The 24,071-nt window shown below is 35.3% G+C and overlaps 2 protein-coding genes across 3 annotated transcripts; one reads left to right on the forward strand and one right to left on the reverse strand.

Annotated features, from left to right (window-relative positions):
• The first annotated feature begins 355 nt into the window (after positions 1-355).
• Positions 356-5,791, forward strand: LOC113233062 (tctex1 domain-containing protein 2-like). Of its 2 annotated transcripts, none has more exons than XM_026468026.1 (5): positions 356-474; positions 1,596-1,637; positions 2,859-2,967; positions 3,751-3,900; positions 4,512-5,791. In XM_026468026.1, exons 2-5 carry the CDS (start codon positions 1,622-1,624, stop codon positions 4,675-4,677), a joined length of 441 nt encoding a protein of 146 aa, XP_026323811.1. In that variant the 5' UTR covers positions 356-474; positions 1,596-1,621; the 3' UTR covers positions 4,678-5,791. The 2 variants fall into 2 exon arrangements, with proteins under 2 accessions (XP_026323811.1, XP_026323812.1); XM_026468027.1 differs by having other exon boundaries at positions 2,862-2,967.
• Positions 837-14,883, reverse strand: LOC113233061 (SET and MYND domain-containing protein 4). Its single transcript, XM_026468025.1, has 7 exons — positions 14,417-14,883; positions 13,722-13,917; positions 13,250-13,609; positions 12,521-13,162; positions 12,195-12,410; positions 11,078-11,201; positions 837-1,146 (listed from the first exon to the last, which is right to left on the reverse strand). The coding sequence occupies exons 1-7, from the start codon at positions 14,739-14,741 to the stop codon at positions 955-957; spliced, it is 2,055 nt and encodes a 684-aa protein (XP_026323810.1). The 5' UTR covers positions 14,742-14,883; the 3' UTR covers positions 837-954.
• Positions 14,884-24,071: the final 9,188 nt, after the last annotated feature.

Below are 24,071 nucleotides of genomic sequence, written 5' to 3' on the forward strand. Positions count from 1 at the left end.
TTGGGAATGGTGAAACCCTAGCAAATTTAGTGTCAATCCCGTTGGATTCGCTCTGGACTTTTTGGAGGGAAAAGTTTCGTTTTTATTTTGACTTTCAATTATTTTGTGAAATCTAGCTTAAAGTGGTATAGGATAGTGCTATTGTGCTTTAATCGAAGATTAAAACGCGAAATTATACGAACCTCGAACTAGTATACCCGTCTCGGCCCGTTTTAAGGAATCCCGAGTCAATCCAAGCACGCCGGCGCCGCCGCCTCAAATTGCCTATCCGATTTGTGGCGGCCATATTTACAGAAACATCATTCATTAAACTTCATGTTTAGGCTCTTAGGCTTTGCCAAAGCCTTAATAAATAAAAAAAAAATCAATCCCGTTGTCATAACAACTATTTGTTTTTACCTGAAATAAATTTTATCTAATAAAAATTGTTATAAATTATGCCGAAAATCGCTAAAATGAGCTAAATTGATTGAGGTGACGTATATTTACTTTTACTGTTTAAAATATATATATCTGTTGGTATTTTTTGAGGTTAGACATGTTATACCTTCTACTGAATACAGTCATTTAGAGTCGTATTCCAGAACTCTACTCAATGCTCAAGTCAGGACTTGCGTATGATTTCAAGCACTGGAAATACGACCCCAATGGCAAGGACTTGAGTATGATTTAAAGCACTGACGATACGACCCTAATGGCAAGGACTTGAGTATGATTTCTAGTGCTTCAAATCATACTCAAGTCCAAACTTAAGCATTGAGTAGAGTTCTGGAATGCGACCCTAAGTTTCTTTTCAAATTAATTATCTACCGAAAAAAATACAAGAGCAGTAACACAGCAAAATTTAATTCTATACTTCTTAAATAACACACAGGTATAACAAAAATAAACACACTTTACAAAATACAAAAAGAAAACTCAAAACGAAACAATAAACTGATTAATGGTGTAACATTAAACAATACTGTAATTTCCCATAGATAGCATACTACGCCTAAGGTCTTGTACGCAGTCATAGAATGATTTGTATGGTGGTGCCAGGGTTGCGTCATACAGTTTCATTACTTCTGTAAATTTCTTTATAGCTTCGCCATACTGTCCTTCATTCATAGCTGCTTGTCCTAGACGATACATCATTTCCGTATCCTGAAATATTAGAGGGTGTTAAGGACGTAAATGAGCAATAGTTACTACACACAGTATTAAAGGACATTTTACACCAAATAATGTAGTCCTATCCAATCATACTTCTTGGATGTAATTGGAAATTGTGTAGGGCAATGACTGCACTACATTTTCTACAATTCACAATCTGAAGGGATGGTGATGAGTCCCATGTTAGTTTTTAAACCGAACTTCTAAATTCAGCGGCATATACAAGAAAATAATGTTTCAATGACAATCTTCCTTGTTGTTGATTCTTTCTTCATGCCTGTCTGGCTGAGGACTGCATTGCTTTAGCCTTATGCAGTCTGAGATATTTTTATGCTTATGGTTACAAGTAAATAAAAATTGTTCTTTTGCGAAAATGATATATATCTGTTATAAAACTGTTTAATGTTTAATTTTACCAAATTGTTGATTCTTTTTTTCAGGCAATGTTAATTATTTGAATGTTAAGATGGCAGATGACGAAGGTATGTTAAAAGATTTATTAATTCAAAATAACCATTCATATGATGCTAGAATTTTATAAACTCTAGTTGAACATGTGATAACAGATTTTTTTGTTATAAATCCAATACTTTGTTCTTTATAAATTCAGTTGCTATTTTTCAGGTGCAAATACCACTATATATAATATACTCTATAATAAAGTGACTTAATTTGGAAAGTAATATTAATGAGAAAGTTTACAAAAAATATATATGTATATGAAAGAAAAAAATATCGTTTGTCAAAAACTTTGTTATATGTAGCATCTAGCAGATGGTATTACCCACACTTTAAAGTCGTACAAATCTATAATAAAATGCCTGATACAATAAACGAAGAAATCAGGGATAAATCTTTCTGCCACCTGTTTAAAAATTTACTGTTATCTAAGTGCTACTACTCCGTAAGTGAGTTCTTGAATGACGATTGTAAATAATTATCATAATAATAATGTAACAAATTGTAATACAGATCTAGATAGATGCTGGAAAGGTAAAACATCTAACATGGATTTGGAAAATATTACAGGAGAATGATTTAAACTTTTTTTTTAAGAAAAAAGTAATAACTTTAATTTTATTTGCTATACGGAAAACTATAAAATTTCACCTTTTCAATATAACAAATAAAATTAGATATTTTAAATCACTCTCTAGTAATATTTTCCTAATGCACGTTAGACGTTTTATCTTTCCAGCGTCAATATAAATATAAAATCGATGTTAATCAATTATGTTCAAGTCTAAAATTTACTTTAATTCGAATTCTAATCTTAATTTTAAGTGTAATTTGCTACACTCTTATCAATCAATCATCAAAGGTAAAGCAAAATAAATAAATAAAAAGCCGTATATATGTGCAAAGCACGTTATTTTCTTTTTAACTTAATCAGTTTCCCAAAATTGCTTTTTGAAATATGACACTTTATTATTGGAGTGTAACTTTTTAGTACAGTCAAGAGCACATCAAGCTTGACACTTTGTACTTTGGGCCGTTCTTATCGCAAGCGGCATAGAGTTGGATTTAAGTCTCAAGTGTCAAGCTTGATGTGCTCTTGACCCTGTACTATGACAATTATAATTATATGTGTATTAAATTACAACTGTTCTTTTTTTTTTACTAATAAATACATTTTTATATAAGTTCGACAAAAAAATAGTACTCCTATTAATTTGAATTTATTTATTATGTGTCTTGTTTAGAAGTACAAGAAACAGAAGCCATAACTGAAAGTCAGGCTGAAATCGCGCCCGCTAAAGTTACGCCTCTCGACCCACCCAAATATGAAATACGACCAAAACTTGGTGAGAAGTAAGTTTCATTTTCTTCATACGTTTGCTGGATGACTTCTGATGTCAATAGAATCAAACGAATACTTTCCAAATCAAGGGCAGCTGTGTTTCCAAACGAATTAAAATATAGATAATTCCTTTTTTTTCAGTTGTCGACTAATTACTTATAATTTCATAGGCTTATATATTTTTAAAATACTAACAACCTCTCACGACTATATTACTAACAACTTAAACAACAACTTTTGTTCCGTGACTTTGTAAAAACATAATAAATTTACCAAAAATAAACTTTTAAGTTTTTATTGTATTATCTGGCACTTTTTAAATGTGTGTTTGGTAGATAGGTAAGTTCAAACGCGCAAGCGTCCTCCGCGACGATACCCACTTACCGTTTAGAGCGATCTATTGAAAATTGAAATCCATTTATTTTTGTATGAAAGTGAAATCTGATGAATCAAAAGTCATGGAACAAAAGTGTTTGTTTATGATGTTACTAATATAGTCCTGCGAGGTTGTTAATGTTTTTAAAATAACCCTGCATATAGCTGTGATGAACACCTTAGTGTTTTCAAATTGTATTTACAACCTGTAGGAATAAATAAAATAATAAAATGACAACCCAACATGTGCGAGTGACGCGTAGGTATTGACGCGACGAACAGGCGGAAGTTGGATTACTTGTCTTCTTATTATACTATGGATTCACATTGCAGCTATACTGCGACATGACATTCTTTCTGTTTTCAAATATTTAATATTATGAATGGCCCTAGTATCTTCAATATACCATTCAGCACAGGTTTCAGGCGGATAACGTGCGAGAGATCATAATCCAAATAATGCAAGAACAGCTGATGGGGCGGGTGTATCGCGTGGACCAGGCGCCGCACTGGGCTAAGATGATTGCCAATGGAGTGAGATCGAAGGTCGAGGATCTCGGCATGAAGAGGTCAGACAGCAGTTAGCTACGTTATTTCAAAATAGTTATTTATGTGCCCGATGTTCTTTATTTCGATCGAGGTTTTAACGTGGAATTTTGTTTATGACAGACATAAGGTGACGGGACGAACAATTCGTGCTTGGTGTTAAGCGACACGTCTGTCCGTAGAACCACTCAGAGATTTAAATCGTAAAGATCTGAGAGCCGCTACCACTGCACCCGTCACTCTGAGACATAAGGTGTCTCACGTGGTTGTAATTTGGCCAGGACCCTGTACCCTTCAAAATCAGAACGCAGTAATGCTCATATTACCGCTTGGCGGTTGAAATAGGCAAGGTGGCAGTACTTCCCTGAACGAAAGGAGCTCTAATTTAAATTAGTATTATAAAATAGTATTTTAAATTAGTTTTTTTTTATACACAATAATCGTCATTGCGTTCTTGTACTTGGTCTTTAACTTCTTACATATATTCTTTATCAATTTTACCTAAAAAAATTGGATTAGGTTTTTTGTGTATTTGTCGAATGCTTTGGTACGAATTGGTGAGACTTGTTCAACTGCCTTGTCTTTACTTTTTAGAAGGATAACCCACTATAATTTTTATCAAATATTGTTTCAGGTACAAAATAATGGCACAAACAACAATAATGGAAATGAAAGGAGCGGGGGCGAAATGCGCCCAACGTTGTATATGGGACCCCGAGACCGACGACTATGCTGCCAGTCATTACCGAAATGACTCTATATTTTGTTACACCATATGTTACGGCGTTTATATGTATTAGGGAAGCTTGATTGAACCTAAAGTATAGATAGGTAGGTAGGTAGCACCTTTGATATTCTGTCTTTCCGAGTATGTATTATCACTTAAATAATTGTTATATTAAAAAAAATGTTTTTGGTTTAAACACTGATGCTGCTCAAAAATGACAAGTGAGAAATTGACTGATGTGTATTTCAATAAATACCGCACCGATCAGTGGTTAAAAGTGACTTAACACTAAAGCTCAACTGGCGGAACGGAATGGAAGCAAATTTCTTCTGCGGAATTATCGCGTATTCTCGAGAAAGCTCACACATTCGCGAGTATTCTGCGGAACATTTTAGATTGTACCTAGTTTGTACGTTAGGTACCTACACAATTAACCATTATGCTATGTACAATATCGTTACAAAAAGTTCCGTTCCGCCTCAATATAAATTGAGCCTAAAGCTGGTTGGTTTCCGAGTAGTGCGCATTTATCTGCGGACCGTCCGCGCGTTGCACCGGAGCGAAGTAACACTTTAGAACACCATTATACAGTGACGCGGATTGCTCTGTACGGAACACGCTCCGCGTGAACTTTGCACAAGCCACCTGTGCGTTCATTGTAGGCGACTGTCTTCTATGAATATCCGCACTAAAAGGTCGGCGGACTAAAGCACATAAGTCAAGTAGATTTAATACTCGATTCAGAACACCGCAGTGTTCTGAATCGAGTACTATTACTAGTTCTACGCAGGCGGACAGTCCGTACGGACCGTACGCACAGCTGTGAAACCAGCCTAACTTCCGGCGTAATTAATTTTTTTTTTTAAATTGGAATCAACATATTGCTATCTTTAAGTCAATAGATGTTGCAATCATTTAATAATATTTTATGCAATCTTTGCATGATGAGGGTTCTTCATGCCGAGTGGCCTAAGTAATAGGTACGAGATTTTAAGACCTATTTATATAATAATTGCATAATAATACTTTTCTACGAGTAAATAAAATAATGAAACGGAACTAATATATAATGTATATTTTGTTAACATTCCATGATAACGAAACGCATTTTTTTAAATTTCTAATAGGGTTGGCAAAGGTTCCACCATACAGCCTCGTCATATATTTAGACAAAAATCAAACTAAGGCTACAAAACAAAAAACCAACGAGATAGAATAGAACTGGTCAAGAACCGCATGTATATTAACCAATCACTTATGGCCCAGTTGCAAGACTTTTAGGCCAATTTCACAAATCAGGAGGCAGTATAGCTATTGAGTAGCGTCATATTTGATATTTTAATTAGAAAAAAAAAAGACGTTCTATTTTTTGAAGCTCATTATAGTTCCATGTATAGTACTATAATATTCATTATAGTTCCGTGTACAGAACTTTAATGAATTTTTTCAGCTCAGTGGCGAATACTATAGACAATAAAAATTTGATTCAGAACTAAAAAGAGCACCTTTCTGATATGTTTTATGAAATTATAATTAATAAGAGTACTTTAGTACAGGAGTAGAAAAAGTACACTTATGGGCCCAGCAGGGTATCATATGACGCAGTTACTCTTTGTTAACATAATCTGTATAGTATTGAATAAGAAAGCTTGTAGCTTCGACAAATACCAAGTGACGGGACGAACCAGTCGTGCATCTGTTGGTACGCGACTATGCCTGTCTATAGCAGTTGCAGCACCGCTCTGAGTTTTAAATCGCAAAGATATGAGGGGTACTGCCACTGCGCCTGTCACCCTGAGACAAAAGTTGAAAAGTCTAAAATGCCTGTTATTTAATTAACTAGTTATTATAATAAGTACTTATCTATTATACATTTATAATGTAATTGAATCTTTTCAATAACATTATTTTTTGTATTCTATTTAATTACATATTTCTGTGTTCATATACAGGGTTACTTTTGTTCCATGACTTTTGACAAAACATAAGAAATTTACCAAAAATAAACTTTTATGTTTTTGTTGTACTATCTGACACTTTTAGATCTACATTTGTTAGAATAAGTTCAAACGTGCAACCGTCCTCTGCGATGACCCCACCCCCGTCCTGCGCAGAGTTATTACCATTTAGAGCGATCTATATTTATCGATAAACTGCCTCTGTGGCTGAACGGTTAACGGTGCCACCCGGAGGTTCCAGGTTCGATTCCCGGACCGGGAGAAATATTTGTATGGCCTACATTTATTTCTCTCGTGAGTTTGGGTGTAATTTGTGGTTGTCTATGTGTGTGTACATGGCACCCGCGACACAGGGTTTCCCTAGTGCTAGTATGTTGAGTGTGTGCGTTATTATTATTATTATAATTAATATTATAATATAAATCTATTTATTTTTGTATAAAAATGAAATCTGTTACATTATTGAAAGTCATGGAAAAAATAAACAACCTCGCAGAAATATATACGTCCTGGAAGGTTGTTAGTATTTTAAAAATAACCCCGTATATGTTTAATATAATGTATTTATTATGAATCAGAAATATTTATCATGCGCCCATAAGAAAACTCAAAAAGTTGAGTTTTTTGGCTTGAGTCAACTTGCTATTGAAGCATGCATAGCATATTGGTTGAGGCATCCCGAACGTTTGACAGCAACCACTGTTTCAATTTTAAATTCTAAAGAGCAGTGTTAATTCTATACACATAATTTTAAAAAAACTCAATCCAAAGTGTAATTCCCATGACTGATTAGACACTGACTGAATTCTCCAAGAAAAGTCGGAAGCTAAAAAAATCTTAGTAGGAAAAATAGAATATCAGCCACTAGGCTATCGTAATTAGATTTAAAACTCATTCTCACGCCCCTATGATAGTCTTCTAAGGGACATCAGATATTAATCAATCGATCTCAATATGGTTTTTTAATAAAGAGAGTCATACCGTCCTCCTTGTCATAACTAACGCATTTCGGTAACTTCGAGATATTAAATTTTAATGACGCGGATTTTAACTGAAATTAAAGGTCGCAGCATACGTAACGTGATTATTTCCGTCCCGTAAGGCACGGAATTTATTGTTAATATCGTTATATATAAAACATAGTATTAAACTTTACGCGACAGGAACAGGACCCCGATTCAGAACTCTTCGATATTTGAAGCGAATCGTTCGATTGCACATCGTTCTCGAATCGATGGGCGCTTTCCGAGCTATTCAGACCATTTCGAGCTATCCAACAGCGTTTCCGGAGTTAGAAATAGATTACAAGAAAAATGTAAATTCTTTTATATACAATTTTAAGACTTTAAAGGCCTAAAATATAGGAAGCATGCATTAGTATTGCATTAAAATAAATTAATAAAATTGAACAAAATCCAGACTTTATTTCAAATAATAAGAGATTTCCATATCACATTCTTGCTTTGTAAACAAAGGAAGTTCGGTAACTTTCATTCGATAACTGTGTTCTGAATAACGTTTGTAGCTTTTGCCGGTCGAGAAGTTCGAGTAATCGTACGGGTTTGCCGTCATTTCGGTTCGGTTTCGAATACGACAGTTTGACGTTCGATTCGGGTGTTGTGAATGAAAATGAAAAGATATCTGTCGACAACTGAACTCAGTTGTTGACGGTCGGGACGCGAAAAATGTTATCGTCGACGATATATTGCCCGTTCCCGTCCTGTCTCCGTGATACTGCGACCTTAAATAAGATATAAAAAAAACCGACTAGAGAGGGTTGTAGATCTCGTTTTGCTGATCCCTTTATGTTAATAATCCAATTTCGCCAAAAATGTTACGATTACGTTAGTTATTATAACAAGGCAGCATAATTAAAATATTTAAGACAAGATGTCCTTTATTACATTGACCAAAGTACAAAATATGTATTGGATCCGCAAATTCAGTAGACGGAGCCTTATATTACTTTAGTTGTTACTGAGATGTACTAAGAATCATATGATTTTGGTTTTCCTTGTAGATATGAAAATATGTACTTATTCTAATGTTACCTACTGTCGACAGTTTAAAACAATAAAATTATGTTTTTATATGTATTTTTTACATTATCACCACACAATGAGATATACTCTACCAGTATAAAAAGGTCTTGTGAAAACTGGTTTAGCAATGGTTGCGTAAGGCCAAATGTTCGCTTTTTATACTAGAAATGTATAAACGTATCTATGGCCGCCGGTACTGTAGAGATCGCATATCTGACTGGTTCTTTTTGCGCTTTAGGCAGTTGGCCGTAACCTCATGTATATTCAACAAATAAAAATTTAAATAACGTTCGTCTTATCTATTGTTTCTTTAAGCATTTCCTGAAAATACGTGACCAACAATTTTTTGTCTGGTACCAAGTGACGACACGAACAAATCGTGTGTCTGGTGGTAAGCGACGCGCCTGTCTATAGCTGGTGCAGTGCCCCACAATCGCAAAAATTGAGGGGCACTGCCACTGCGCCCGTCACCCGGAGATAAAAGTTGACAAGTCCCATGTGCCTGTAATTTTACTAGCACCCTTACTCTTGAAAACCGGAACATTGTAATGCCCACATTACTGCTTGGCGGCAGAAATAGGTAACGTGGCAGTACTTCCCTGGACGAACTCTTATAAGGAGCTGTACTGCTACTACAAAATACATTATTAACTTATTTTCGTATTCTAGAACTCTTCTCAATGCTCAAGTCAGGATTTGAGTATGGTTTTATGGTACTCGAAATCATACTCAAGTCCCTGCCATTAGGGTCGTATTTCCAGTGCTTGTGTTTCCAGTGCAATCCTGACTTGAGCATTGAGTAGAGTTCTAGAATACGACCCTTAGAATTCTATATGAAACAGCGTTAAAAGTCAATATGCTGAAAATTCGCTACTTAGCATTATGCTTATTTTTATAACACAAATGCCGTCACCACCGATGAAAAAATATGACAATTTTAAAAGTTATTTTCACTACAATATGATCACTTGAGAACGACGGAAAATTGGCGTTCTTCATGTTTGTTCTAATAATTTTCTTTCAATTTATTATTGTCTGCCATCTCATTACCGCACCAACTTTGTTGAACAATTTTCATATGCTTCATAATATAATAAGCGGATACACGACGTACTAATCTATAAATAGTTTCATCTGACTTGCGAATTACAGCATATAAAATATTTGCTTTACGAATATCTATGCTTCCGCTAATGCGAAATAGATGTTAATGTACCTGCAATAAGATTTAGAATACGTGTTGATCTTGTGCCGGTCGATGTAATGTTAAATCAATTTAGATGGAGTGACTGGTTTATTAATTTATTTATTGAAACATTGGTTGGTAAGAGGTAACGTTATTGCATACTTTTATGAATTAATCTATCAAGTCCTGAACGTGTATAAAATACAGCTGATTCCTTTATAGTGGATCCACAAAATTCTACCTTCTGGGAAAAAGTATGGCATTTGTGAGAAATCTATTTCTTTACTCGGCTGGCGATGGCGCTATGGCAAAAGAGTCGTCAAAAAAAACGAAGGTTTGTAACAAGCACATAGAAAAATTCGTAAAGTCCGCTATTTCGCACCGTGGCTGTATTGCATACCGTCTGCCACGGTTTGCTGGAAGACAGTGGTTCGAATCCAGCCGGATCGAAACAATTTTTTCTTAGTTGTCGATCTTTATACAAATATTATTGTTAACCGACTTCAAAAAAGGAGGAGGTTCTCAATTCGACTGTTTTTTTTGTATGTTACGCGATAACTCCGGTATTTGTGAACCGATTTTCATGATTCTTTTTTTGTTGGAAAGGTGGTACTTCCATAGGGCTCCCATTTCATAGGCGGTAGGTTAATCCATTAATCCACGCTACGGTTAAGGCTACCACGTGGTTTTTATGGTGGTACGCCACAATTTAATTTGGCTGTTAACTTCTGGGAACGTATTTTGCAGTGTACTTACTTCTACCTACCTACTTGCCTTGTAGGTACATGTAGTCACAGATTAAGCTATTTACCTACTTTTACAATTTTAACTGTCAATATAGTTTAAAAACTGCAAATTTACGGTACAATATTTACACAACGAATTTGGACAGAATTTACCTTTGTCATTACAAAGAAGAATAACCACTCTACTACACATGGTCACTTTCGAAACGCACGCCTGCATTGTTACAAACGCGCGATTGCATCGATGCAATCGCCTATAAATCCCAAGTGTAACGATGCAATCGCGCATTTGCAACGCTGCTTAAAATCGCACATGTGTAAAGGTAGACGATTAGCGACTGCATCGCTGCTGCAAGTCGCCGTGAGTAACCGCTCAAAGATCAATTAAATTAGATACTAGCCATCTTTGTTGTACAGGGTCAAGAGTACGTCATTTAAGTTTTAAATTCAACTCTATGACGCTTGAGATGCCTAAACGGTCCAAAATCCAAAGTGTCAACTTGGTGTCCTCTTGACTGTAACTCTTTACGTATATCCTTACCTGCAAAGATTTGAGTCCCTTCAGAATATTGGTATACTGCTGACAGAGACCACATTGCACCATAAACTCTTTGCAGTCCGGTTGAACTGCAATTACATTCGGACACGGACGATCTGAGTCACATCTGCAAAGTGGGCAATAGCAAGCTGTCTTCGTGTCGTTCAAAGTTTTATGTTATTTCTATGATGCTAAGTAAGGCCACGTTCAAATTAGCAGCTGTTAGACGCGCTGCAGCCTCCCGGCGGCCGCCGTGGCCGCGCGACTGTCACTTTCCGTACAATTTCTAGAAGCACTGCGACCTCGCGTCAGTCGCACTGCAGTCACGTTCGGTTGCAGCCACGGTTAGTGAGGTGTACCTACATGCTAATTTTTCAAATTAATCACGATGGAAATCGAATTGAAGAATTTATAGAGAATGTAAAACACCCTGCAATATGGGACAGCAGTTCCGTCAGTTATTCCAATCGACTGGATAAAAAAATAGGCATAGGAAATCAAGCATAGAAAGCATAGGAAAATTTATGTCAAAAATTTATTGACAATTTTGAAACTGAAACTACAACTGAAAAAACATAGCAGGTAACATTTTTAATACCTGTATGTGAAGTGTGTGCCCTAAGAACTAGGTAAAAGTAATGTTTCTTCGTCAGAATCCACTGAGTCGTAAGAAAAAACATAACTAAAAATGTGTTCGCACTTCAGCAGCGCGATAGTCGCGCGGCCACCACACGGCTGCAACGCTTCTAACAGCGGCTAATTTGAACACGCCTTTATGTTTATCTGAGTCTAGAAGCTGTTGCTCTTGAATTGGGGTATATAACCACATGCTCGACTTAAAGGGTATAGTAGACGGAACACTGCACTTTAAATAGTCTAAGCGTTTACACCAGCAAACCCAGCGGTTAAACTCGACACTCTACATCTTATTATGAATAGAAAATTTCGTAAATTGTGTTTCAATTTCAACATTATTCCTTTTAATCGCTCATTAAGTGCAAGTGTTGATTTTATTTATGTTGTTTTAGTTACGTTGTTCCTGTACAAAAAGTAAACGCAGTGAAGACTAATGATGCTTCATCGTACAAACAGTTATGTGCAATAATTATTAAGTACTCACTTAAATCTGAGGTAGGTTTCGTTCATTTCGTCATATGTAGGCCAGTTCTGCTCACAAGGCCCGCAGCGGCAATCGAACCAATATTGATCCCTCAGTTCCGCCTGCCTCCTGTCCTTCTTCACCGTGGTGAAAATAGGACCGTAGTTCTCAGACACTTCGTTACCTTTTTTTATGTTCTTTACCGCACGGACCACAATGTGGAGACCACAGAAGTACCTAAAATAACAATTTAGAAACAGTGAGCTCCTAGTTCTCAAGTAAAAGTAAAAAGATCGATTTAAAACGAGACGATTTGAAACTTATGAAAGCTTCTTGGTAAAGGTTACCTGACCACGCCAGGATCACAGGAGTGGTTAAATAAGGCAAGCGTCGGAAATACGGCACCAGCCAAAAACGTGGATTTGCCTTCATGCTTGATCACATTCTTTCCAACTTTGGGCTTCGGACATTGCAACTCAAATACTTCGTGCGCATTGAATTGTAAGATTTGAAGATTCACCAGTATCAAACCCCCGAAAACACCAACATCAACTTTGTACTTATCATTAACTGCCATTGATTTTATTTCGTTAATATCTACCGGGGTTGTTCTTGGTTTCCCATCAAAATATCCACTAATCTCCAACAGTTTCACCAAAAAACTAGCCATTTCAGTTCTCTGCAATAGGTCTTGTTTAGTCCTTTTCTCTTCGTGAGAAACCAAATGGTATATATTTCGGTAATCATCAGTCTTATAAGGACCACTTGGTTTTTGTTCTAAATTGGGATTGATGCTTGTAAAATAGTCTTTATTATTCTGTGTTATCAATCTTAAAGCTATGTGGCACGTTACAGAGCACCCTGATTTCCATAAAAGAGGAAGAATATGGCATTCATAGGCATGATAGGACTTTTGGGCAATCTCTAAGCACTTATCGCTACAAAATATTACGTTCGGGCAGTTTGGACATGGAAGCGGAATTGGACATCTGCAAGAACAATATAAAAATCCATATTAAGAATAATCTATGTTTTTGAAATACATGAATTAACATAAGTGATTGCCTTAAACTTACTTAATGAAGCAGTTTTGACAATGGGTCTTCGTATATTCCCCCAAAAGCACTCCACTATGTGGTCTTTCTATCAATAAGATTTCCCCCGCTTCAATGTCTCTGGTCGCAGTAGCAAATCTTCCCCGGATTTCGTCTTGATCTATTTGTATAGCTTCCGATGCAGCAGGGTATTGAGAATTGTGTTTTCCAGGGAGTTTTGGTTTGGGAGGAATCTTCTTTGTAGATTCAGGATCTTTTGGGTTACCAGCCAATACAAGTCCTTTATTGAGGATTTCTATCATAAGCTTGGCGTCGGTGCGCAATTTTGTTCTCTTCTCTTTGTCAAGTTTCGTTGCTTCATCGAGAGCGCTAATTGTGTCCCTGGAATATAATATGATAGTTTCGAAAATGTAAATGTGAATTCCTCAGTTACTTTTTTGTGGCGAACTTAGGGTTCCATGAATTTGTCAGGCTTTTGCGAAATATGACTTACTGAAAAGCTGTTATAGCTTCCTTATTCCTCTTCAGCACGAGCAGCGACCGTGCCTTTCTCTCGTACACCTTATAGCGCAGGTGGCGTGGGTATCCGAGTGATAGACAACGCTTGATGTCATCCAGTGTATCTTCATATTGCTCCAAGTGGTTCAGTGCTGCTGACCGATTTGCCAGCACTATTGACAACTCTTCCGCTGTGGAAAAATAAAGTTTGTTAAAACCATCGACAAATATGTAGGTAAAAATGGAAGTAAATTAATTTACTATTCCGCGAACCCGAATGTTAAATCATGCAAAATAGCTGAGCTTGTATTGATTTTTTTTCATCCAGTTAATATATTCCCACCCTCCCCCCCGCATAAAGTTTAAAAAATATATAACACAAGCGCAACTACAGTCACAAATACCACCACCAGAAGTATACTCGACACGTGTTTTGCCTCTCTCTGAGGAATAATACATGCATGTGTATTGTATTCTTCGAAAAATTTAACCGTCACTGGGTTCGCGGAATAGCAAATTAATTTGGCTAATTCCATTTTTATTAACATGTATTTCTGCAGAGTAACGCCTGAATCTATTAATTAAACATCTGTGTCTGTCTGTGATTGCTCTCAATAAACATCTTAAGTAGTACTTATATAGTTCAATTTATCACATGTGTTTATCTAACATTGAATACCAAACACTTACTTTCTTTCTTCGGCATGTAAATCATGCTTTGACTGTACAGCTGCATCGCTTTGGCCCAGTCACCTTTCTGCACTGCTTTATTTCCTTCATCTTTCAACTTTTTTGCCTTTTCGAAGTCTTTTACCACTGGAAAACTGCCGTTCGCTTTATATTTTTCTAAGTCTGGAGACAAGTCATAATTCTTTATTACTGGAAGACTGCACAAGTACGAAACACGTTTGGAGTTGGACTCTAAATTAGCGAAATTGTTTCTTGTGACGTCGTCTATAGAGCTGTTTACTGTTTCGTGGAATTTTTTAAAGAATCCTTCGTTGTCTTGAGACATTTTTGGTTATTCTGAGACTGCTTCTTATTTTCGTACACTGTTTAAAGTAAATCTTGATTGAATGTATGTTCACGTATATTGTTATCCGAAAGAAAATTACTGGAAATATGGCACTAGGTTAGAAGTGAGTGCGTTGGAAAGCCGGCGCACGCGTTGGTAGCGATCACTCAGGATTTCTATTTTTACATCGCGGACGTCGATCTGTAGGTACACGACTTCTGCCTCTAGCTCAGTTTTGTCTCATTTGTCGATAAAAATATTTATATTTTGGAATGTAATTTAGATTTCCAACGATATGAGGTTATAAATTAGTGACAACATTCAATACAAGTTACTTATTTACTATTCTGAATTATACCAAAATAAATCTCACATGAAATGCGTCAGCGCACATTATCTACAATTATGTTTTTTGGTTCCAAAACCCAGAGGCAAAGAAATAATTAGAATTATTTCTCATTAACTCTGGTTGATTTTGATGTTATTTGTCCTTGCCAGAATCACCTGGAAAAATCGAGGTAAGACAAAAACTAAAAAACAAATTCGCTTTGTACCTAAGCGATGTTTTTGTATTCTAAGATTTATGTTCTAATTCGAGTACTTAGATGTAAATACGACAGCGTTTGCTATGTTTACCACTGACATAGTTTTGGCATGTCTTTTAATAGTAGCAAAAAAGCAGGTATTTTTATTTACTGCTACCTACTACTTCTAATACTACTACTTCGTTATTATTATACAGAGTTATAAAGAAGCAGGTAGCTGCAGTAAAATTATACGCAACGGCTACTAGGTAATTATTCCACAACCCTAGACGTCTTTCTCCGAATGACTACTATTGGCTTTAGAATTTTGTGGAATATGTTTTTTTGATGGCACGAACAAGTCGTGCGCCTGTTGGTATGCGACAAGTCTGCTACAGGTGCAACGTCACTCCGAGCTTTAAATCACAAAGATCTCATAGCACTGTCACAGCGCCCGTCACCTGGAGATATAAGTTGACAAGTTCCATATGCCTGTTATTTCACCAGCACCCGTATCCTTCTAAACCGGAACGTTGTAAAGTTCATAATACTGTTTGGCGGCAGAAATAGGTAAGATGGCAGTATCTACGCACTTTTTCGCAAGGAGCTCTACTGCTACTAACGTTTTCCAGGTGACATTTACTAAATGTTGCATAATATAGAGCATTTTATGAAATTTACTATTCAACTAATAGAGAATATAGGCATCTATTTATTAAAATATAGACTGTAGAATATGAAGATTTCAAACTCAAGTGTGTATAATTTATTGCGCTAAGTAAACACGAAGGGAAGTGAATCATAACTTTAGATCAAGATGAGTACATTTTTCTATTGCCGATTTAAGTAGATACTTTAACGTTATTAAAACTCTCGTCATACTTATTAGGTTTTGACAAAAGTAGTAGCAAAATCAATTTATATAAATAGATTGTGTTTATAAATTTGACAGTCAATACTTACGTTATGAATCAAGTTTATTTGTTTTGCTATGTAACACACAAAAAAGTAACTATGCATGCACCTTATGAAACCTTGTTATATTTATGTAATTGATTGAAAAGGTTGTATTCATCGTTATAAAATGGCATTCTCGCAAAATCATTATATCCGTTTATGGGCTAAAGAAAATATTATTAAAAAGTAATGAGGCCTAACAAAAGTACCCAGAATAATGCTCAGAGATATACCCGTACCCTTGGTATAATAAAGCCACATGGGATCATACGTTAAAAGTGCTTTTATCACGTGAAGGTGATAAAAATAATACTAACTACAAGAAACAAATTATGTGTATGTGAAATTTTATAACTCTCCTATTTAAGCATGTAAAAATTACCGAGTAATTTAATTCCTAGAATCATAAAACCTCTCTCAGAAAAGTTGTCGTTTTACAAATGTGGCCTTAATTCCAATGAACACTACGTCACCCTAATTTTTGCACCTGTTGTGTTTTGTTTCTTTATTTATTCTCACAAATTCGTATTTCGTCTTTTTTCGGATTTTGTTTTTTTCTTTATTTTTTTCACAAAATTCGGGGAGCATAATATTAGTAAATAAATATGGCTGTTTACAAAAATAACAGAAAATGAATAACCAAAAAATAAAGTTGGCGTAGTGTTCATTGGACGTATCGATATATTATGCAGGGTTATTTGTAAAGTACTAACAACCTCGCAGAACTGTATTACTAACATCGTAAACAAAAGTGAAAAAGTTGTTTCACCGCACTAGCTCGGAAATGTTTCTTTCTCACGTCAAAAACGTTTTTTCAACGCTAGTCTGGGAAATGATTTTGAAATTCGAACTTGATGATGGACTGTGGTGCACCTAACTTTTTCTTTCGATGGAAAATAAATCATAAGGACTCGATCAACTAAGCGATTCGTACATTATTTATGTAATATAACACCACCACCGATGGTATATCTTATTCTTATTGCTGACGTTACAATTGACATGTTAAATAACCCCGTATAATTGAATAAATGAGAGATTCCAAGAAGTTTCTCATTACCTGCTTAGTAGGTTTTAATTTTATTGTAACAAAATCTTAGAAAAATGAGCTTCAGGCGTATTGTTAAGATGTGCAATTTGGATGACAAGCTGAAATTAACATTGTACGGAATGATTGCACACCATGACGCACACGGCTTCAAGATCTTATCGGAAACAATTTTATATAATTGTAAAGGCATTTACTTCTATACAAGCCTGCACTTATTATCTGCATTGTTGTGTTATATTCCTAGGTAGGTGAAATAAATATTCCATGATTAATAACGTTACGAAGAATGTATACATTATAGTTGTAGAATGTTAGAGGAAAACTCTATATCAATGGATTTTCCATTCTTATAAAGTGTGTCTCGTTACTTTTGTGAATTGTTTTTATACATATACAAAGTGTTTAAAAAAGGTGTATAGTAAAATTTTTAAGGCTCTCTCTTCTCGTCTATACTAACAACTTCATTAGTAATAATAACATTTTTATATAAAAAAACGACCTCAATATTAATTATTGGAAGGTAAAGTGGGTGAAATCCAATAAACAGGATTCATCCCTTGATTTGCCACCCTTAGAGATGGAATATTTTCTTCAATTTTGAATGGGTTCACTGCTGAGCATCTCCTTTCTAACACAAAGAATTATCGAAATCGGCTCACAAATGTCGGAGTCATCGCGTATATATATAAAAAACAAGAGAACCTCCTCTTTTTCTAATCGGTTAAAAAGGAAAGAAGCTTTAATGCAGAGCCCCTTTACCGTGATATATTTTTTTTAAGTTAGGTTGGGTTAGGTAAAATTACTCGTCCTCCATAAGTACATAAAGGAAATTTGTTTTTACCGCTGAAAATGGGCCAACGTGTCGACTATAGTTTCTCATGTATACAAGTAAAGCGTAGTACTTTTTACCGTATTCGTTATTCCTCGAGCGATACAACCTAGATAATAATAAAATTAAGGTCAGACTAAACCGGCATCTCTGGCTAAGCGGAGCGTGAGACATCCTAGTCTGCATCTTCACTTTCCATTAGGTGAAATTGTGGAAAAATGTAAAGAAAAATCTAAAATAAAAATAAATGTTATATTAAACTACACTACTTTTTTTTTCACCTCACTAGTTCGGAAAGCCTTTCTTTTTCATTAGAGAAAAAATGGCGGGCTTTTGAAGTTACAAATTTTTACAAAGATTATTTTTATTTTAAGTATATTTTGAAGAAAATACGAAGAAAGAAATAGTGATGAAGAAAGTTACAACTATATTTCTTATTTTAAACTAAACTACAAGAGATTTTATCCTGAAAATTCCACTTATTACGAATTCAAAGTTTTTGTTCATAGTGACAATAATTAAGTGAAAGTCAAAGCATAAATATTGACTTCCGTTGCTTAAAAGACTATTTAGAAAATTCAAACAAGAGAACTAAGTTATTAAGGAGAAAGTGGAAACATAATGTATTAGAACTACAATGGAAAATATAAACGAAGACATGGCTCAAAGGACTTGTATCCAAGCCAAAACTTTTATTAAAAAATAATTCTCAATTAGAAACCTGCGCGCAAAAGAGTTTTTTGCACTCTAGCGTGGAAAAGATTTTTGAAATTCGAACTTGACCATGGACTGTGGTGCACGTAACTTTTTCTTCCGATAAAAAAAACATAATGACATTTCAAATACGCGATTTGTCGTACATTATTTATATAATATTAAACCGTTAGTATAATTTATTCTGATAATTGACATCAAATTGACAACGATAACACTAATTTTGTTTAATTAGATTATTTTAATTTGACGAAGAACTAACATGATTTCGTTAATCACATAAAATTATAAGTACAAAGAAGAAGAAAACGCATAAAGTGTAAATTGAGAACGTATCCAAAACTAAGTTATTAAAAAAATTTTTTTTTTACATCAGTAGGTTGGATTGGATTGTACTGTAATAAATTGAAAAGAAACAAAACATGAGCGAGTCTGAGTCTAGCGATGATGGAAAACTAATTTGTTATAAGTTCAACTGTTTTTCTTTCATCTACCATTTTCCTCGCTATAATGAGGTAAAAAGTAGTGTGTTTCGCAGTAGTGTGTTTCGCTCGGCAGGAAAGTTGTTTTGCGTTTCGTGTCTTGAAACCCTCCCTACGCCCAGGATTCTATTTTTGAACCACTCACTTCTCTCGTGGTTCAATTCTAGGACCCTTCGCTTGCTCAGGTTTCAGCTTTGCAGCCTTGCATAACAAATAACTATTTCCTTGTCATTTTTTATGTTAAGTTAATATAAAAAAGACGTGTTTTCAATTATTTTTTGTGGTGGTCGGCGTTGAAATTTTTTGCCTTGCCTTTATTGGGTGGTCATTGAAAAAGTTTGGAAACCTATGTTCTAGTTGATCAAAGAAGGAACAATGTTCAAAAGTCCTACGCAAACTCTCCGAAATGTATTCAATAAAAACATTTATAATAAAATAGCATTTCAACTTACGTTAATAAAGATAAAAATCAAGATTACAAAATACTACATTCTGCTCTACATCATCGGAAAACATAAGCAAGAGGATCGAATGCTTGCGATCAAGTGGGCCAGTTATGTAAGTATTAGTGTATTATGTAAAAAGATTGCATTTATTTAATTGCATATGCTCACGTGAATGATTTCCTATAGTAGCCAGTTTAAAGCAGTACTTACCTACACACAAGAAACAAAAAAATCAAACATTCGTACCCTTAACTACGTACATAAATGCTTTCGTCACATGAAAGTCATAAAAAATATGAACGACATGAAGCGTACTATGTATTATGTGAAATGTTATAACTTTTTATGCTTAAATAGGAGTATTTAAGCATAAAAAGTTATGGACTAATTTCGTTCGTAGATCCTTTAAACCTCTCTCCTGAAAAGTTGTTATTGCAGATGTGCCTTTATTTCATCATGGGTGCGACTTATATAATATATAATAATAATTTCGATAATACATAGGGCGCACTATAAGTTTTCGGAACTGGCCACTCACATAAACAATATTTAAAAGTAATCATAACATTTGAAAATTGTACTCTTTATGTCGCGAATTATGTCGCGATTTAGTATAAGTTTTGTAATATCAAGCATTAATAAATTTAATTTGTTGTGATACCTAAGAGTAGGGAACTAACACGGCAGTACACAGGCATCTTAAATGAAGGTGAGATATCAGGCATCTGCTGGAAGTGCACTGGTTGGTCGGCACTACAGTTGGTAAGTTTGCACAATGTTTATTACTAACGTAGATACAGTGTTTGTTGACTAGACAGCCAGAAAATAGAGTATGACGAATCAGTAACAGAATTAGAATGAGATTGCCACTTGTACTGAAGGTACAAGGGGGCATGTAGCGGTGGCAGAGGAAGGGCTGTAGGGGTGTGTGTGGAGGCCCATCATAGGGATCAGAGGATCCCATTACATCAGATCCGGAGGATCGATATGAGGTCAAGGACCTGTTAGAACAATTATAGTAGTCCTATGAAGTAGAATGGAGTTAGAAGATGTGTACATAAAGAAAGATACTCTATTTAAAGGTTGTTGTGAAAGAAAGAATGTCGCATATGTAATTTACATTATGATTGAACCTTAGGCGTGGCGACACTTTGGCTGTAGAATACAGTTTGTTTCATCTGACTGTCACTTGTTTTTATGTTGTGGCGGCATTTCGGAAATTGTTTATCTACATCACCATGGATTTAACTCGTGAAAATTTTATATATTATATTATATTATATTATATTATATATTATATTCTATATTATTATTATATATAATATAATATAATTATATTATATTATTATGATTTTCTACGACTTTAAGTGTAATTCAACAGCTCAGCGGAGCTTCGCTCCGTTTCAAACTGTTTTTGGCGATGAAGCATCTTGCAAGACGACTATTTATAGATGGTTTGCAGACTTCAAACGCGGTCGTGTGAATCTCAGTGACGAATTTCGTGATGGTCGCCCGTCCACTGCTGTGAACAATAAAAACATCGTTGCTGTGTGCCGTATGATCAAAACAGACAGGCATGTGACATATCATGAGATTCGGGCATCTTTAGGCATAGGCATGAGCCAAATACAATCAATAAATACTACACAAACATTTGGTGGATCCCACACAATTTGACTGAGGCTAAAAAAACGTGTCGCATCACTTGGTGCAATGCCATGCTTACCAGATTCAACGAGGGGGCGTCAAATTTGGAGTGGGATATAGTAACAAGTGACGAAACATGGATTTATAGTTTCGATCCCAAAACAAACTAGTAATCGAGCGTATGGGTCTTTCGAGATGAGCCGAAACCAACCAAAGCGGCGCGCGTGCAAAGTGCCTCTAAGCGGATGATTGCTACTTTTTAAATTAAAAGTGGACAGGTGGCTACTGTTGCTTTGGCGAATCGTTGTACCCGAACAGTGATTGGTACACGACCATTTGTTTGCCGGAAGTTATTGACAAACTCCGTAAAAATAACCGTAAACGCCTTGTCATCTTGCACCACAATAATGCCAGTTCTCACACGGCCAGACAGACAAATGAATTTTTGAAGGTGAACACCGTTGACCTTATGAGCCATCCCGCGTACAGTTCCGACCTGGCACCTTGTGACTTTTATTTATTTCCAAAAATGAAGAACCAGTTACGCGGTCAACGATTTTCATCACATGTAGAGGCTGTCGAAGAGTATGAAAAATATATTTCAGAGATTGTCACGGAGGAGTGGCATAAATGTTTTTAAAATTGGTTCATTCGTATGAAAAAATGCATTAACGCTAACGGAGAATATTTTGAGAAACAATAAATTCATTTCTGACCATTTATAGTATTTTTTTCTTATTCATTCCCGAAACTTATAGTGCGCCTCACGAAACTTATAGCATTGTGTAACTACCTCCGTGGCCGAACGGTTACCATGCTGGACTGCCACGCAGAGGTCTCTGGTTCGATTCCCGGGCCAGGGGAAATATTTGTATGGCCTACATTTATTTCTCTCTTGAATTTGGGTGTACTTCGTGGTTGTCTATATGTGTGTCCATGGCACCCTCGACACGGGGTTTCCCTAGTGCGGGGCTATGAGTATGTGCGTTATTTAAAAAAAAATTGTTTTATGAGGCACCCACAGGGAAAAGACCGACGACTGAATGATCGAAATGATGGCTTCATTTCGGTCATTCTTGGACTAATGTTCACTAGGTATCTAATTTCGTTCACTACCGAATTTCCATGATACTAATTTTTATTATTTAAATATTCAGGTAAATTGTCGTGTAATTAATAAATAATATTTCACGATACAGTACTTGAATATTAAATAATATTGCACGATAAAACAATCGAATACTTAAATAGTAAAAATTGCCACGGAAATTTGTTAGTGAACACTAGTCCGACAATGACGGATTCATATGTATACATGTATCATAAGTAATCTGTCGCATACAATCAAAGTCTGACATATGATGTTAAAATATACTGAAGATGATAACGTACGCTATCAAAAGGTACAAATTTCGAAGTACCCAGTGTGTTGTTAAGGTAGATAGTGGATACAAATTTGAATTGATACTACACATTCTTGTACTTTTGGAAAGCCTCGAACTGATAAAACAAAGTAGATTCGCAATTTTAGTTTTTAAATAGGCTTACAAAATATTCACCGTATCGATATATAATAAATTACTAATTAATAATAAATAATTACATAAATTATAAAACATTACATATATAAAACATTTACACTTTGCGCTGCAAAAGACAGATAAAGAAAAACAATTTTTTTCACAAACGCTTTCACGTCCATCATAACACGAAGCCAATGCAGACGCGCGTACGCATCTCGCATTGCAAATTCACGGCCAAGTATTACAGGAAGTATAATTCTGTTATGTTAAATTATAATTTCTTAAGAACGTCGTCGTTCTTAGGAAAACAATGTATTGAATACTCTTCAAATGAACACAAAACTTGCATGTCATAAAGCATTGCTCATTTACACGCGCTGTTTCAAATATTTTGACCAATAATCTAAACCAATTCAAGAAGCTAAACTGTGAATAGGAAAGTGATAAGTAGAGTTTAATGCACTCTTGGTGTAATAAGGTAACATCTGCAAAATAACAACTTTTCAGGAGAGAGTTTTAATGAGTCTACAAATGAAATGTACTCTATAAAAATGTAGTTGAGTACTTTTTTATGCTTAAATAGCAGAGTAAAAAAATTTCACACGTCCAAAATTTGTCCCATGTAGTTCGACTCATTTTCATGACTTTAATGTGATAAAAGCACTTCAGACATATGATTACATGTGTCTTTATTATACCAAAGCTACGAATTGTTTTCATATAAGGATAGTAATAATTTGGTGCCAAATCATTCAAGGTCTTCATTTAGTTTAATATGGTAAACAGGAATTTCAGCAAATGCTGTCAATGACAAAATAAGGAACTTCGTGTATAAATGACGATTTGAATATTAATTTAATTGTCATAACAGCTTACCTTTTCCGTATTTGTTTATGGTACTGCAAAACAGGGTAAATTGTTCACGGAAAATAATGGACAGGAAAAATAATTTGGAAGAAAGAAGGGTCAGGGATATTATGTTACCTCTATATGTAACAATAATGATGATGATGATGATGATGATGATGATGATGATGATGATGATGATGATGATGATGAAGATGATGATGGATGAGGATGAGGAGGAGGAGGAGGAGGAGGAGGAGGAGAAGGAGAAGGAGAAGGAGAAGGAGAAGGAGAAGGAGAAGGAGAAGGAG

The sequence above is a fragment of the Hyposmocoma kahamanoa genome, unplaced genomic scaffold (genome assembly GCF_003589595.1).
Source record: "Hyposmocoma kahamanoa isolate Upper Pololo Valley unplaced genomic scaffold, ASM358959v1 78, whole genome shotgun sequence".
Lineage (NCBI taxonomy): Eukaryota > Metazoa > Arthropoda > Insecta > Lepidoptera > Cosmopterigidae > Hyposmocoma > Hyposmocoma kahamanoa.

Coding starts and splice junctions, on each gene's coding strand:
- LOC113233062 (XM_026468026.1), top strand. Junction 2,968..3,750: donor CGACCAAAACTTGGTGAGAA/GTAAGTTTCATT, acceptor CATTCAGCACAG/GTTTCAGGCGGATAACGTGC. Junction 3,901..4,511: donor GAGGATCTCGGCATGAAGAG/GTCAGACAGCAG, acceptor ATATTGTTTCAG/GTACAAAATAATGGCACAAA.
- LOC113233061 (XM_026468025.1), bottom strand. CDS start 14,741: ATGTCTCAAGACAACGAAGGATTCTTTAAAAAATTCCACGAAACAGTA. Junction 13,918..14,416: donor TTACATGCCGAAGAAAGAAA/GTAAGTGTTTGG, acceptor ATTTTTCCACAG/CGGAAGAGTTGTCAATAGTG. Junction 1,147..11,077: donor AGGGACTCAAATCTTTGCAG/GTAAGGATATAC, acceptor CTAATATTTCAG/GATACGGAAATGATGTATCG.